General features: G+C 48.3%; 1 protein-coding gene across 3 annotated transcripts in view; it reads left to right on the top strand.

Annotated features, from left to right (window-relative positions):
- Positions 1-8,974: 8,974 nt before the first annotated feature.
- ADARB2 (adenosine deaminase RNA specific B2 (inactive)) overlaps positions 8,975-17,374 on the top strand; it is a 414,677-nt gene continuing 406,277 nt past the window's right edge. For all 3 annotated transcript variants that reach the window (XM_032425543.1, XM_032425542.1, XM_032425544.1), the window contains exon 1: positions 8,975-9,471. In XM_032425543.1, the coding sequence (XP_032281434.1) occupies positions 9,372-9,471 (100 nt within the window). In that variant the 5' untranslated portion in view covers positions 8,975-9,371. The remainder of the gene's footprint in view (positions 9,472-17,374) is intronic.

Below are 17,374 nucleotides of genomic sequence, written 5' to 3'. Positions count from 1 at the left end.
GAGCCTGGCCCGGGCGCCGCCGCTCCTTCTGCACCGCACCCATTCAGTTCGGCCCTGCCCTGCGACTTCTCCTGCTTTGTTATCTGGCAGCATCTATGCAGTCACACCTGCATTGTGTCCCCGGCGCCATCATTAGCGTTTGTCACATCTATTGATTGCCCTCAAACTGCAATTTACATGGACCTCTTTCCACGGTCCCGAGAAAGCCCCGTCTCCCTCCGACGCGGTGGCGGCTGGCCGGTCAGGACCAGAGGCCGTCCCTGAGTGTCCAGTGGAAACCGGTGTGGCCGCACGTAGGCCTGTGGTCAGCATCAGGGCACACCGAGTGTCACAAATGCCACTCCTCTTAGGACAACAAAATGTCCCCAAAGTTGTGAACTTCCTGTTCGCCGGGATAACCCTACCCCAAACCACCCACGGGGAAGTGCGTGCCAGCCATGACATCCCTGTGTTTTGAGGAGCAACGGGGAACACACAAAGGTCACAGAAGTACTCCTAGTGAGTGGCCCAGAGGGCACACACCTGTCCTAAGCAGGTGCGTCTCGGGGCGTCTCGGGGTCACCCCGCCAGGAGAGCGATACCCATGTCCCCTCTGCAGATGAGGGAACAGAGGCCCGCGGGCTTCACGCCCTGTGCCCTGTTTCCCACAGACCCCCCACGAGGCAAGCGAGATCTGAAGACAGCTCTCCCGGCCCAGGAGACCTGCCCTCTCGCCCCTGCTCGGTCTCCGCGGGAACGGGCCTCGGGTCCGCGAGTCGCGGGGCCTTTGCTCATGCCTGCTGGGCTGTAAGTGTGCCCTCTCACGTATCCGTCTCTCTCAGAACGCTCTGCGATCATCTCCTTTCTGCATCCTTCCCTCTTCAGAGCCTGCAGGGGCCTCCGCCGTGACGTCTCCGAAGTATCTTCTCAGGACACTGTGCGGTAGGAAGAAGACTCCCATGAGGGAGGCGCGAACCAAGGAGTTAGCGAAGCACAGGGCTCCCCCGGCCCCGCTCTGCCCGGGTTCACACTTAGCATCTGCAGCAGGCAGGGAACGGAAGACCCGGCCATCGGAGAGCGCCGCACACAGTCCCGAGGTCGCAGCGCTGACGTGAGAACTCAGCCTCCAGCACCGCCGTCGGGGTGCTGCCATGACGTCACTGCCGTCCGGGTGGGCTGCCGTGACGTCACTGCCGCCGGGTTGCTGCCGTGACGTCACCGCCGTCCGAGGGTGCTGCCGTGATGTCACCGCCGTCGGGGTTGCTGCCGTGACGTCGCCGCCGTCCAGGTGTGCTGCCGTGACATCGCTGCCCTCGGGCTTGGTGCTGTGACGTCACTGCCACATGACATCACCGCCGCCGGGGTGCTGACGTCGCCGCTGTCGGGGATGCTGCCGTGATGTGACTGCCGTCTGGGTGTGCTACCGTGACGTCACTGCCGTCGGGGTTGCTGCCGTGACGTCACCGCCCCCTCGGGGTTGCCGACGTGACGTTGCCACCGTCGGGGTGCTGCCGTGACGTCGCCACCGTCGGACTGGTGCCGTGACGTCACCGCCATCAGGGATGCTGCCGTGATGTGACTGCCGTCCAGGTGTGCTACCATGATGTCACCACCGTCAGGGTTGCTGCCGTGACGTCACCACCATTGGGGTGCTGCCGTGACGTTGCCGCCGTCGGGGATGCAGCTGTGACGTCACCACCGTCCAGGTGTGCTGCCGTGACATCACCGCCATTGGGGTTGTTACCATGACGTCACGGGGCTTGTACCGTTACTTAACAAATGTCGCTTAGCTCGGGCCAGGCTGTGGTCCAAGTGGGCAACAGGTGGCAGAGACGTGCTTCTCCTTGCTGCAGTGAAGCCCAAGGCCAGGCAGCGACGGGGGTACGATGCCGAGGGCCTCCCGCTCTGCTGGTCGTGCTCTGATGCAACTCTCAGCACCTTCCCTGGTCCCGAACTGCCCCGGCCCCAGCATCGTCTGCGGGCCTGTGAGTGTCATGTGAGATCAGGTTTTCCTGTATCTGCACACAGCTCTTCATTGTTCGATAACTTCCCCAAATCCTGCCTTGTGATCTTGGCTGGGATGCGTTGAAGAACAGGTGCTCCCCCCAGCACAGCCGGGAACCCAGGAGCCCCTCCGGGGACACCCCCCAAGGCGGGATGTGGGAGTCGCGGCCGGATGATAAATGCACAAATATGAAGGAGAAGGCATGCGGGCAGACCCCTGGCAGGACCTGCTGAGCCCTGGAGGGCAGCCTCGTGCTGGGACAATGTCAGAGGTGCGGGACTGCAGGGCTGAGCGCCGGCGCAGATCGCCCAGGCTGTCAGTGAGCGGGGAAGGAGGAGGAGGTTCGCTCAGCTCCCTTGCTTCCACTTTGGAGCAAGAGGGCGAGCGGGTCAAGCGCCCGTCACCCCCCGTGCGCAGGGCTGCTGAGTCCGTGCTCCCTGCCCTGCGGGTGGGACTCGGCACCCCTCCCTCCGTCTGCTTCCACGTCTCTCTCGGGGTGGCGGGGGTGGGGGGGTTGCTGTTTCCACACGAGGGGAGAGGCTGTTCCCCTGACCGTCCTGGGAGTGCACCGGCCTAGGGTCTTGGTTAAGACCAGAATAATCGTGCGTCTCGGAGAATTCAGACACACGACCTGCCAGGGTGCATCTGGCGCTGACAGAAGACAGCCCAGCTGCCTTCGGAGGCGGCAACTCTGTCGCATGCTATTGGCACAAACCTCTTCTAACCAAATTATGTTTCTTGCTAATATGTCTGCTTACCTTTCCCGCGGACCACGTCTATTCAGTGACAGGACCCTATTAAGTGTTTTCCGCTCCCAGGGACGCCCCCATCGCCTGCGAGCCTGTCTGCTGTGACTGCCCATGTGACTCGTGAGTCCGCTCCGAGGGACAAGGCAGGAGGAGGCCCCATGCGGAGGGTCTTCTCCGAGAGGTCAGGGCAGAGGCGGGCGGTTTCCATTCCAGTTTCAAACCCACTAAGGAACCCACATCCATATTCCTTCTAGTATTTTCTTAGCTCTATCTTCTTTGCCTTGTCCAAAGGCTGGGAATTATATTGCAAGCTTCTAAAAATTACCTGTATAAAGGGGTCAAAGATCCTGGTTCAGAGCAGGTGAACAGTGGGATGAGCAGCTACCCCTCCGTTCCCCTCTGGTCCCTTGCTTCTGACTGTTGCCGGCAGAGGAAGGGGAAAAGCCTGGTCACCGACCAGCTAGGGTTTCATAGCATACACATGCACACAGCCCACGTCTCAGATCATGGGAGACTCCAAGAAACTGCAGGAGGAAGTAAAGTGTTGGGACTTTAAACATCTGGGTAGAGAATTAACATAAATCCATTCCATCAGCCCACCCCGTTCACACAACAGAAATGTATTCCTGACGAGCTTTCATCCTGCCTTTCAATTTATTACACTGATTAACACCCCAAACCATTAATTCCATCTGTGTCTCCTTTTCTTCCTTTCTTCACGCTGTCACACAGCACTCTGGGGATGCAACGTTGTTCATTTTGAAAATCACTGGTTCCAGGAGATTTGAAACAGAAAAATATATACATATTTTTATACACACACACACACACACACACACACACACACACACATATATATATACTGTTTGAACTGTATTGGTTTAAGACATAAGGGAAACTCTAGGATGGGGTGTGCATTAGTAAGGCTTTTAAATTATGGTAATTCTCTATGATTCAATAAAATATTAAGGTTTCACACTTCAGAAACTAGCAACCAAGGCATTTTAAGTGCAAGTAACTGAATCTATCCGTGGTGTTGAAGAGGAGTATTTGAGGTCATGGTTTCTCATACCCTACACAAATATTTAGTAGTAAAATGCCTTACTTCACTGTACCAGCTGTTGAGAGATCATCAGACACAGCCTGTGGACGCTGTCCGGCCGCAGCCAGGCCCATCCAGAGGACACTGCATGTGCAGGAAAAGGGGTCAGCGTTACAATTAGCTGCAGGAGAGATCAATGACTCGGTCACCTGTGCTGCATGATCGATGGGGCCCTGGTGCCTGCAGGGCCCACGCAGGGAGAGGCCATCTTCTCGTGGGCCCTGTGTATCTCAAAGACCATCTTGATTTGTATCCGTTTTGCTGGTTGTGGGGGAGCCATTGATTAAAACCAAGGCACTGTGTGCTGAAAGGCAAGAGCAAACCTCGTCAGTGACTCTGGCATCTCAGGGTCCGTTCGTAAGGAGCTTGGCCTTGTTCTCATCAGCAGCTTGGTGCTGCTACTTCTGCTCATTTTTACAGAAGTGGCTCAGGAGGGGTAAGTGACTTCCAAAACTGGACATAGTACAACATAAAGTAGAATCCGAATCGGGTCTGGTGGTGACAAATTCTGAAGTTTTTTCTCTTTCCCTGTATTTTCCAAGTAGTGTTCCTTTAAACATTAATACGGAACTCAAGTAAGTTTTAGCCTGAAGATGTGCTTTGGCAAGGGTACGTTGGAATTAAAATCTGTGATATTGGCCCATGAAGAAAACTTTGTATGCCAAAATTATCTGACCTGAGAATGCATATACGTGTGTGTGTGCGTGCGCGCATGCGCCAACAAGTAACATCACACGGAGGTCTGAAAAAGAGACTTCACAAACCTGCCCTACACTATGTTCATTCAGGAACCTGATAAGAATGCGCCCGGTGTTCTCTCAAACCATAGGCATGCTTAGGAGAAAGAAAAAGAACAAAGAGAAAATAATTCTCATAATAGCCTTGTACAAAGAGCATCTTCACATTCAGCACTGTGTCCCACACCTGTGGGCCTCCCCGAGGTCCCTCCGTGCCCAGGGATGGAACGTGAATACGAATGCCTGTGTCATAGCCGCTGTTGTCTTGATATATTATTTTCCAATACTTTCAGGTCTCATGTCCAAGTTCTTTGATGTGAGTTATTTAAATTTAAGAACAATGGGCGAAGATGAAAGAGTAAAACAGCGCTCTTGTGCTATTTCCCTGTTTGTGAAAGGTAATAATTTCATGCCATCTCTGAGACTGTTGTGAGTCAGCAAACATACACATGTCCAGGGGACCCTTTGTTCTGCTACTTTCCACCTAGCAGGCATTGTCTCATAGGGGACAGGATATTAGCCAAAATTTGGACTCTAAATAAGTCATGTTAGTTTCTGTGGGTGTTCTTAGTTGTTTTGCAGAACTACTTTTAACTGATTAGAAATATAGACTTTGTGATGAATTAAGAAGTGAAATCATTGTATGTTGGCCAAGAAGTCCAGAGGAAAACACGCAGGTATGGCAATAAAAGGACTTGCATTTTGGCTGGAAGATGCAGTTACTTGAACCATGCATCCTGGTTCAGGCCTCAGGTTCCTCTTCAGCAGAAACAGAAGGTCTGGTCAGCTATGTGAGCCTGAGAGTTCTGATACAGGTTCTTTCTGGAATATGCTGGAACATCCCAACTGAGTCTTGGCTCTCTCTCTATCTAGTAATGCAACTTTGGTCTAGACACGCCAACAGTCAGAGCCTTCTTAACCCCACAGGGAAAGTAAGGACAATGAGGTCTTTCCTGCCCACATCGTAGGCTTGTTCTAAGACAGAAAGATAAATATGGAGTGCTCAAGAGTGATAAACACATGCACGGGACTCTGCAGGTGTATCCAGGAATAGTGGAAGCCACAGCGAGCCGTGGTGACCAGCTCCTCACTCATACACACGTGCACGCTCACATCTAGATATTCAAAGATACCTGTATGTATCCAGAGGCTCATAGAGATATCCAGGTGCCAAGTAAAGGTACAGGTGTAGGTATAGGTAGGAGTTATTTCTATGTGTTATGTAACCCTACACATTTATAAATCACACACACACATAAACACTGAAGCTCAGAGTCACTATTTGATAGAATGTCAGTATCTCAGGGCAGGCTCGTAGAAGCTCACAAAACACACCAATCTCAGACTCCAGAATAAAAACCGGCAGAGCAGAGTGGTAAACCTCACGGGCTGGCCCGCTGGGATGGCCCAGGTGCGGGCCCTCGATCTGACCCCCGCCACCCATGGCAAGTTTCCTAAGTTCTCTGAGCCTCCGTGTCCTCTTGTTTCAAAGGAACTGAGTTTCAGTCCTGCTCCCACGGAGTCTTTGTGAACATCAAACGAGTCGCAGGATAAGCCGTCAACTTTGTCCTTACCTTGAGCAAACAGCAACCACAGTCATGAATCCCAAGGGAGCTCTTCTGCACCCGGCTCAGTGTCCTCCACAGATGTGGCACCCCTCATGGTCCGTGCGGGTATGGAGAGGTGGGCGGGGAGGAAGTAACCCAAAGTAGCTGGGCGGTTAGCGTTCCAGCAAGCGCTGGGAGGGAAGGCCCGGGGAGAGCCCACCCAGCCACTACGGGGGCCGCCTTCCTCGACACAGAGGCGGTTTCCGGGCCAGCTGGTTCCCTCGGGCCAGGCTCTGAGCAGCCCTTACTTCCGTCCTGTGCAGTGCCCCAGCCACTGGTCAGTGCGGGACCGCAGGTGGCTCTGGGCAGCCTTGCCTGTCCCGGGAGCCTCCTGCCCAGTTCTTTGTTCCACGGGAAGGGCAGGGGCTGGCTCAGACCAGTGGCATCTCCCGATGGGTGACATCAGCTCCTGTTCCTGTTTCAGCTTCTGCTCATCACTTGAGGCTGCCAAGCCTCGCCGAAGCGTTCTAGGAAACAGACAAAAGGCGGAGAGGCTCATCAGAAGAATGGCAGATTGTGGACATGGCTCACTTTACGCCATCCTTGAGTTAAAGTATTTGTAATCATGAACCTGTTCAAAAGCCTTTCCTCCTACAAGGGACAGACTTTTCTGAGGCTCTACCGCCAGTCCTGCCTCATCCATGATGCATTATCATATGCAAAATAAATGCAGAAAATAGTACATTTCTAGGCTAAAGCCATGTTTGCAGAAACTACACCAAAATAAACAAACAACAAACAGATTGGAGGAATTTCAAGAAAGGCAAAGATTGGCCAACATTTTTATCTTAACCAACCTTCAAATTGGAATCTACACTAAGTGTTAAAAAACAGGTTTTGATTTCACCGCCCCTCCCCCACCCCCCACTGAAATCGGAAGCAACATGTAAGCAGAAGGAGCTGTATTCTCTGCTTTTTGTACCCATGCTCCAAAACAGCAGGAGTCCCTGCCTGGTGTGATGCTGGGGTTGTGAGCAAGGCCAGCGCTGGATGCAAACAGCCTTGAAGGTGACTATGCACTTGTTTGCAGGGCTCGCCTAAAACACCCTCCCTCAGTTTCTGAACTCGGAGACCAGTTTTAAGTGGGACAACTTCGTGCCCATGCAGGGGAGTTGCAGGGAGCTGGGGAGTCTGAGAGTCCCCCAGCCACATCTCCGCGTGTGGTTTATGCTCTCAAATATCTCTTGTGTCACAGAGAGTAGGTGGGCAAGTCATGCACCTGTCCAACATCCGAGACAAATTATCAGCAGTTTTACTTAGCTGTGCTGTTGGGGGAATGCAAGTGTGGAATGAGGCACAGAGGAGGGGCCTGGTTCCACTGCATTTATCAGTCTGAAATGAACCGAAGAGTTAAAGCTCCTTCTCTCTGAGGTCCACCTGTGATCTACACTCATTCTCTCCAAAGTATTTACTGGATTAATTGACTGAACAATCACAGAGTAATTAACATGTACCAGTCACTGTTTATACCGATTCTCAGGTGTGGATGAAACCGTGAAGCTGATGTCATTGTGATGCCCATTTCACAGATAGGGTAACTGAGGCCCTGTTTTCTTGCCCGAAGTCAGAGCAGGGGAGCTAGGATTTGAAATCACATGTCCTCTTCTCTCTCACCAATGAAAAATGAGTTCTGATCCATCAGCTTACCACATAACACATCTGAACATCCTAACTGTTTCCCATGTCCCCTAAGGGGTTATTTTTCCTTATAAAAGAAAATTATCTAGACATTTCTAGGCCCAAAAAGAGCTTGGAAACAGTATGTATAAAGTAGTAAATAACAGAAATACTTGTGTGCCATTTCCATATCAACATATGACAAATATGCTTGCTAATGACTTTGCGGGTGGATTTTTTTTTTTCCAAATCATTACTATTATAATTAATAGCTTATGGGACTTGAATGCAAAAGGCAATAATGATGCCTTGGCTATTTTTCTTCTTATATCTTACGTTATATTTTTAGTGTTCCATAAGTATAGTCTTGAAAACAATAGGATAGCCCTGAAAAAAAAATTGTTGAAAACTATTTCAATTTGCAATCCACCTCCTGGTAAATATGACTTTCTTTCATCCAAATGTTATATTTGGCAATAAAACCATCAGATGGAAGCCCTCCCTATGTTTCATTTCATTGTTACCTAAATAAAGCAACCCATTAAAATCCCTCTCCTTAAAAATCAGACTCAGATCCCAACACTTCAGTCTTTATGCAATAGCTCTCTTTGGCAACGGGAACAGCCAAGGGATAGGAAGGGAAAAAAACAAAACAAAACAAACAAGCAAACAGACAAACATGCAGTCTCTGAAAAATGAATACCCCTAAGAGGCTGTCTTCCAGGGAATTGCAAATCTTAGTCCCCTTCTGAGGAGGTGAGGTCTCCGTATTTCTTAGAGAGATATTTCCCCCTCGGCACAAGGAGCATTCTAATGAATTAACTAGTTAAAAACTGTTTGGAGAGAGACGTAGTCACTGCATCTTTCTGAGTGTGCGGAGTGGAAGCGCTGTCCTGTGGTCCGAGGCAGGAAGCCTGCCTCCCCGGGTACAGCCCTCCTGCGAGCGGCCCCCTCAGGCTGCTCCCAGATGAGCTGGTTCTGCATGCTGTCCCCTCCCGCCTGAGCCGTCTCGTTCCCTTGCCACCGGGTCCTGGGCAGCTCCATCCGTCCAAATGGGAGCTGAGTTTGCAAGCTGACAGGGGATGCGAAGGGCTGGTGGTGCTGATGTCAGAGCCAGAAGACAGTTGTGATTGGACCTAATTAGACTTTGCAGCAGCAAATAGACAAGCTCCCTGCCTGATTGGCTTCAAAGTGTCTGCTGCCAAACAACTAGCAGAGGTGCCAAAGTAGGAGCCCTGCGTCTGGAGCCCAGATCAAGAGAGGCCGCCCGGAAGAGGAGGAGAGCTGGGGCGGGAGCGCCCAGCCCGCCCGGCGCACCTTTGCTTCCCCGCGCGCGTCCTGCCCTGCCGTGGAGCCGCTGGGCGCGGGGCTGCTCCCGGGGCTCTCAGCCCAGCTGGAGGCGGAGACCCGGAGCAATTCGAGAGAAGGAGGCGGGAGCGTGCGAGGGCTCAGTCCTAAAAAGTGAGCCCGCTCCCTGGCTTGCAGAAGCCTTCAGCAGCGGCGGCGTCGGGAGCAGGAAAGGTGAGCCTGTTGGAGACAGGATTCCTCTCGCGTTCTGCTCGCTCAGTCTCAGCCATGGCATCGGTGCTGGGGGCCAGCAGAGGGTCCGGAGGGCTGAGCAGTCAACTCAAATGCAAGTCTAAGAGAAGGAGGAGACGGCGGTCCAAGAGGAAAGGTAAGGACCTGGCTTTCTGCGCTGCTCCGCTAACTGCACGCTCGTCCGCCCTCCTCCTCGTGTCTGCGGGGGCCGCCTGCTTCGGCAGCTCTACTTTCGGGGCCGGCGGGGCGTCGGTACAAAGCAGAGCGCGCCGCAGTTCAGATCCCTTTGTAAAGGGCCGGGGCTTCTGCGAGCTCAGAGGGGACGGGGAGCCGGGAACGGGGAACAGAGCGGCGGGCTCCGCGAAGCCTGGGCTGGGAGCGGCGTGAGGAGGGAGGCAGGGGCAGCGGAGCGGAGCACCCGGCAGCCTCACTGGAGGACAGTTCCCTCCCTGGCGCGCTCCACAGCCCGGGGCTCTGCCTCTGACCCTTTCAAAAGACGGACGTTAGCACACGCTGCCAGAGGAAACACTCACTTAAGCCCGCAGCCCCAGAAACAGGGACAAGACCTCCTGGAACCAGCTCTTAGACCATCCAAATTGTCTCGGAGGAAGGAGTGGGCAGAGCCTGGGCAGTCACGTTTCCAAATTGGCTGACAGTTTCTACTTAGTCGGGTTGGTACCCGTTGTTGTATAAACACTGGGACCTGCAGAAAGCACGGGCTGGTCCTGGGGCGGGGGGGGTCGCAAAAATTAAAACCTGGAAAGAGAAATAGGCATCACAGCTGGTTAGTGGCAAAAACAAAAAACCCTGCAAACCAGAAAGGGAGAAAAAGCAGCCTGATGACAGGTTGCTCCTGCGCCCGTCACTGGTGTTCTGGGGACCGCCGCCGGGAACTTAGTGCATTCCACCACCAGCCCAGGGCTTCCACACAGGGGCCAAGGGAAAAATGCCCTAAAAATGCCGCCGCCGCCTGCGCGCAGTCCCCGGAGCCGGGAAAGATTCTCCCAGTGCCTCCTGTTCTTTCTTTCCCAGAGAGGAACTTGGTATCAGCAGCTCCCTGTGATGAGTCTGCAGGAGAAAGTTCAGCTCTGATTATTATTTGAAATGTGCTGATTTTAAAAAGAAAAAAAAAAAAGGAGTGAGTACAGAGCCCTACGGAACAGTGGGGCAGACCCGACTAAAATTTATCAGATTTTCCAGTTTTCTGCTGCAGGATGCATTGTTAGATACGGTGGAGGTTGCTCAGCCTCCCGGAGAATATTCATCTTCGCAGTGGCCTAACTTAAGTTTCTGCCACAGCCCTCCCCGGCTGCCCTCAAATATTCCCGAGCCCTTCACGGCTTCTTCAATAACAGGACTTAGCCAGGCAGCTTGGAGACATCCGAGCCAATATCAGTCACTGCTGAGGGCTTTGTGTCAGGACCGCCGGGAGCAGAGGTGCTGACACCTTCCCGGGGGGTGTCAGAGCCCTGGGCTTCGGAACGGGGGGTTTCTGTGATCCTGTTTCACTCTCAGAGCGGCCAGAGTGGTGCCGGCTGCTCACTTTGTTCCCTGCAAATTCCATCTCGACACGGATCTGTTGGTGCCTTCCAAAACAATGCCAACGGAAAGTGACAACAATATGGGGGCAGGAATCACAGAATTTAATAATGACTATAACTTTTAAGAGAGGAAGAAAGGAAACATTATCTTGTAAATTCTAAGTGTTCATGTTTCCCAGTATCTTCGTTTAGTCTATTTTAACTATTAAAATGGAAGACTCTGGACTAACATTTCACAATAAAACAGCATTCTACAGAAATAAAATACAAGCTGACGGACGTTGGTGCCTTTCTCCAAATTCATTTTTCTTACCTTTAAATGTCAGCCATGCTGGCTTAGGAAGCATCCAATTTGGGAAAGAAAAACAAGAAATCTGAAGGAAAGCTTCATTTGCTATAAACTTAACTACAACAATTCAAAGAGAAATTTCAATGTGAAATATCTCTATGCCTTGGTTATTTCGAGTAAACCAAGTATCTTCATTTTCATACCCAAAAACTGAGGTGGGAAAGGCTCATGAGAATGCGTGTGCTAATTCCTATGCCTCGTAGATTTACGTGTGGGGGTGAAATCTCCTGTGGCATCTGCCGGCAGCTACCTCGGTAGGAGAATCAACTCAAACTGCCAAATATTCACTTCTCAGGGAAAAGTTAATAATATAGATGTAAGTGAGCAAATTAAAAAGAAAACATAGCAATTATGGGACACGTTAAACCGTTACTTGCACTGGCTTGGAATAGGTCAGTCTATGTGTAATTCCTAGTTATTACAGATCCTTGTTCTTCCAAGAAAAATGGTGAATTTAAATTATGCTCTAACTGTCATGAATCTCAACAGCAGGGTTGAATAGAATAGCCTCGGCTTTTAAGTTCGTCCATTTAGAAAAACTCTGTATTTGTCACAATTTAAAATCCATGTGTGCATTGGTGGTTGTGAAGGAATTTGGGTAAGGCTCTATGGAGTACTAGCTGGAGGCACTGATTGTGAGCACAAAGCAAAGGGCTCTTCTTATATGGGAATAAATAAATTAGAATAAATGTTAGCCTTATTTGCCAGTGGTACGTATTTGTCCCCCTATTCTAAGGAACAAGGGTGATTTTTGAAGATGCATCTTAACTTTTAGCTCCCGGGGCCGTGAAAAGCTGTGTTCTCTGTGTGTAAACTCCAAAAGTGGCTTTCACATGATTTTTCTTTTTACTTCACTTATTATTGTCAAAATAATCCATGGGTTTTGAAATTAAAACTGTAGCTACAGCTTAAGTGTGGGATTGGTACGATGCTTGCATTAGTCTTAAGTAAGGTCCAAGGCCTCAGAAATAAAATATTTTCCTGTACTCGGTATTTTTAGTCACAGTACCACACAGGGAGTGGTATATATCTGTAAGAACCCAAAAAAAAAACTTAGTCCCAGGTATGAACTAGCCAGGACCTGCATTTGTCTCCCAGATAAACTTTAAAGAAGATGCTCAGAGCAAACCTACCCACCCACCAATCTCTCTCCGTTCTCTTATCAGGACCCAATATGATGTATTTTTGCATTTTCTCGGTGTGTTACTTTTTAGTTGGGACTTTCTCTTAGAAATTATTTATGAAGGATTTACATTTTCTGCACACGTGAAAAAAATGTCAAAATTTGAGTTTCGGGTAGGAGAAAAATAGGCAACTAAAAAAACAAACAAACAAAACAGTGTAAAGGAGAAGGAAGCCGTGTAATTTTTACACATGTGGGTGGCTAAGGGTTGCTCACGCTGTGTAATATGTGAGAGACGTGTTGTCAGAAAACACTGGGAGCTCTTGTAGTTTGTGCAGTTTATTTATCTACTAAATACCCTCGTAGCTCACTGCTCGTGGGGGTTCGGGGAGGCAGCACTTGATTCTGTAGCTCTGGGTGGAACGATGCGAGGTGATCGCGCACAGCCGAGTCTGCCTTAGGTGCTTGGAGCAATGTCTCCCATACTCGACAAGAACTTGAGTGCCTGAATATTATCAAAGATCTGTCACTTAGTCCAAAATGATAAAGGTAAAGGTTTAAGGTTATTTAAAATTAGTATCAACTCAGCCAGGGGGAATAAGAGGTACTCATGGAAACAGCATGCTATATAATGATAAATCACTTGCGATTTTATCAGATAATCTCCCAACCACTGGGTAACGAGTCCGAGGGATTGCATAGGTGCATTTTTAATCATTAAAATAAGACCTACATTCTGTTGTGTATTTGTGTTGCTCTTTCTTTCGTGAGTGTGGTTGTCCTGCAAAAAACTATGCATCAGCATGAAATGCATTTTGTAAATAAAATATCTTTAGTATTCGACCATGAGCACATACAATGTGTAAAAGTGACTCAAGTTCATAGGAATTTTTTAAAAACTGTTCTTTGGATGCAAACCTATTTGGAGATGGATCAGGAACCAATACAAATTTAGCTGGTTGCCAGAGGTAAACAGGAGGACAGGGTTCTGAGCCAGGGGCCTCTGTCACCAGACAGAGAAAAAGAAGGAACTTTGGAAAACTATTCGAAATGCTCTATAAACAATCATTTGTTTTCAGTTGGCGAATTGGATTCGGTCATCAGCACATGACCTTTCTTTCTCTCTCTCTCTTTCTTTCTTTCTTTTTCTTTTCTTTTCTTTTCTTTTTTTTTTTTGAGGCATTTGGCAGCAAAATCAGTTAATGCTTGAAATCTAGATATTGTTGCAGGGTGAGGGGTTACACAGAGTTTCAGAAAATTGGAGGTGAGTTTTGGAAACAGCAATGCAAGGTGTGCTCTGTACAGGTAAGCTGACGAATCACAGGAGGGCAGGAGCACAGGCTGCTGGCTGACTGTGGTGAAATGCAGATAAAAAGTTGGCAAAAGGAACAGAATAAGTACAGCAGATGGACGACAGACGCAGGCTTGCTGTGAAACGGGATTCCATGAAAAATTAATGAAATAGAAAGATTGTGTTAAGGATGAGGTGGGCAGGCGGTGGGGCTCCTTCGCCCCTGTCACGGCCTGGGTGTCACAGGACCGTGCCTCATCTCGGCTGGTGGGACCCAGCCCCGCACCAGCACCACGCGTCCCCATGCTCCCGCCTGCCTCGTTGTCTGACAGCTCAAGAGGAAGGACTAGATGTCGTGATAAAACTAAATTGATTAAACCGTGCGCCGTCATCTAATTGAGTAGGGCTCTCCCCCCACCCTCTCTCTTTAAAATCTGTGTTAGTACCTCTGATTTCTAGTGACCCGTATCACAGCAGTAATTTGAGATTGCTTCAAGGGCATTAGATATGATGAGTGAACTTGAATTTAGAATAAAAATATGAGACTCATGTATCCGTATCTAAATAGTGGTGATCCGGTGATGGCCGAAGCACTGTCCCAGAAGAGCATTATGTAAGGAAATGCAGAATAAGGAAATTGTATTTTTCTTAATGGAGGCATGGAAAGATAGCTCACGCTCTGAGAGCCTTCAGTGTTCAATTTAAAAAACCACACACGTGTTTGTTGTTGTGCCTATGTGTACCTGCATGCACAGCAAAGAGAGTTGAAACCTTTGAGCATTTTGTAGGTCTGCCTGCTTCCTTTTCTAAAATGCTGGAGAATGAATGCTAGTGTTTTCGTAACATGGACAATTCTAAACAATTCATAAGACCAAAAATAATTATACTAGTCTGCTCTTCCATCATGTAAATATGTAAATATATTATTTCTAAATAGATGCTGCGGGGCGCCTGGGTGGCTCAGTCAGTTAAGCGGCTGCCTTCGGCTCAGGTCATGATCCCAGGGTCCTGGGATCGAGCCCCACGTTGGGCTCCCTGCTCCGCGGGAAGCCTTCTTCTCCCTCTGCCACTCCCCCTGCTTGTGTTCCCTCTCTTGCTGTGTCTCTCTCTGTCAGATAAATAAAATCTTTAAAAAAAAAATAAAATAAAATAAAAATAAATAAATAGATGCTGCATTAGCTAACTGGGCTCTTAATTACTAGCAAATAAGATTTCTACAAGGATAAATTTTCCACATGGTAAAAACAAGATTTTAGAAGCACTTCTTATAGCCATTTCTAAACTAAAAAAAAAAAAAAAGTGAATGCCAAGCGAAATATGAAAAGCACGGATATCCTTCACAAAACACTGGCCACGTGGCTCTGCGTTACAAGGAAAAACAGCCCAACAATGCCCTGTCTGAAGTCACATCGTTAACTATCTCTAAGTAGAGTGAACCTGAATTAACCCCATCTCTTCAATTTGTTTTTCCTCCCACTGAAATATAGAAGTATATGCCGTTAACTGTTTCATTAGGCAAAGAGAATTGTTTATTCCTAACTATTAATATACTATAATTCACTTACGGATGTACCACTATCAAATAAAGGGACCTTACTTTCAAAAAGAGGGGGAGCATTTATCCAATTCTTGATCCACATGTAAATCTGATGCATTCCGTGAGCTTCAGGAAACAGAAAGGAGGGCACATTTAGAAATTTGTGACAGACTCCTGTCCCTGCATGCGTGCTTACCTTGGTTCCAACACATCCCCCTGCCGTGATTAAACTTTTATTGATTTGTTTATTTTATTTAAAAGGAATAGGGGTACAGAGGCTCTTTCGTCTGATTTTTGACTGGCTCTGTCTCAGTAACATCCGGACAAACGCAGCTCTTAGAGGCCCCTGTCCTCACCTGCACGTTGATGAGTGGATCCAGTTCCCAGGAACCACATCAAAGAATCACAACCTAGAAATGGATAGATTTGCTTTTTAAGAGATCAGTAATTTTCCCAAAATTAAACTTGATCACTTGCAAAGACAGAAGGTGGTGGGGGTTTTTTATTTTGTTTTGTTTGGTTTTGTTTTCTGAAGAGTGATAAATATTTCAAAAAAAAAAAAGTTAATCTGAGTGTCTGGGTCTTCTCCATACCCTGTGGGCATTTACTCATCTTTCATTCTAGTTACAGGTATTGCATATGAAGGGCAGCAAAAATAAGTTCATTTTATTATTTTATTGATGAGGAATGAATACAATTAGTACCTGGTTTCTGGTGAGAAAGTGGCTAGTAAGGGTCCTCTTGGCGTGATACGCATTTGTGTGTTTGTGTAATATACACACACGTTTACTAGTATCTGTCTTAAATTATAAAAATGATCAATAGTTAAGGTTACATTTTAAATCTCAAAAAATAGCAAACAGGTAACCTAAATTTTATATTTGTGTTAAAGAGGGGACTTTATGCTTCATTAAGAAATAGTGTTCAGTAAATGGAGCATTTAGACAAAGAAAAGTAGCATTCATGTTTAAGATGGAAGAGACATATAATATAAATGCTCAGGGAGCTCTTAGGTTTTAAGATCGTTTCTTTTGACTCTCTAAGAGATGAAATGATAAAAGCTTTTCTTCTGCTGTGTGCACTTGAAATGGCTCGGCCAAGCATCTGGTGCAAAAACTGTCCGAGTGGCCGCGTGTGCAGCCGATAATCCCGCTCCAACGTGAAGATCCCCAGGAGCTGGCCTCCAGCCGGAAGGCACTGCTCTGTCTCCACCCCTAGGAGGATCAGAATCTCTGAGGGATTAGGGAGAGAAATCCAGCGGTGTAGACAAAAGGTGGACCAGGACAGTTATTATTTCTAGCGTAAGCACCTGCTCACTTGAGCTAGAGTCTGGTTGCATCCATCCCACCGAGCATGTTTGTAACAGCGCCTACGGAGAACTTATTTATGAAAGAGATCAAGGTTTCTTTCTGTTGCTGTTGCTTCACCATTTGGACAAAAAAATGAAACTGATATTGCTCAGAATTTATTAGTAAACATTCTTTCCTGGAGCCCGCACTATACAGAAATGAAGCTTACACCTGAGGGATCGCCCCACACTTCCAGATGATTTGCACGTAATAGGAAGTGTTCTCTTAAATACCTTGACCAGGATGTGCTTAAGAGAATTTTATAGGTTTAATTAATCTTCGCTGCTCCATTTATTTCAGATGAAACCCTGATTCTTGTTTCCCACAGCTGAGAGACGGAAGACCCGCCTCATCATTTTGCAGTGTCTTACATGGTTTCTCAAATACGTCTTCTACATGGGGCATTAAAATAGGGTGGAGGGGACTCGGCTCTCTGAAACAGGACCTGTCACTAGTTGACAATGCAAACCCGAGTGGAGTCCCTTCTCTGCTGAAAAACAATAAAAAGTGGGGGAGCTGCTGTTTCTGAGAAGCAGGACCTGCAAATCATAATAAACCGGCTCAGAGCATCTGCCTCGGACACCAGTAATTGATTAAAAAACAGATTTTGTCAGTCCATCGGAAGTACCCAGATTCCCTCTCGTTAAAATTAATGCAGTATTTCCTAAAAGTTTAATTGCTTTTGGAAAAGTGCAATTTAATAAACATGACAGAAACGTCAGCAAAATAGATTCTGACCTCCTCTGCACCCCAAGTCTGGCTGGGTTCACTCAACCCTGGCAGTAACAGATGCTCCACTTGCATTAGGCTCCGGGCTATGAAAGCATTGGGTCCTTAAAGGAAACACGC

Source organism: Phoca vitulina, unplaced genomic scaffold (assembly GCF_004348235.1).
Source record: "Phoca vitulina isolate PV1807 unplaced genomic scaffold, GSC_HSeal_1.0 scaffold33, whole genome shotgun sequence".
NCBI classification, from domain to species: Eukaryota; Metazoa; Chordata; class Mammalia; order Carnivora; family Phocidae; genus Phoca; species Phoca vitulina.
The sequence above is the reverse complement of the archived record's forward strand: the minus strand, read 5'-3'. Positions and strand labels throughout refer to the sequence as shown.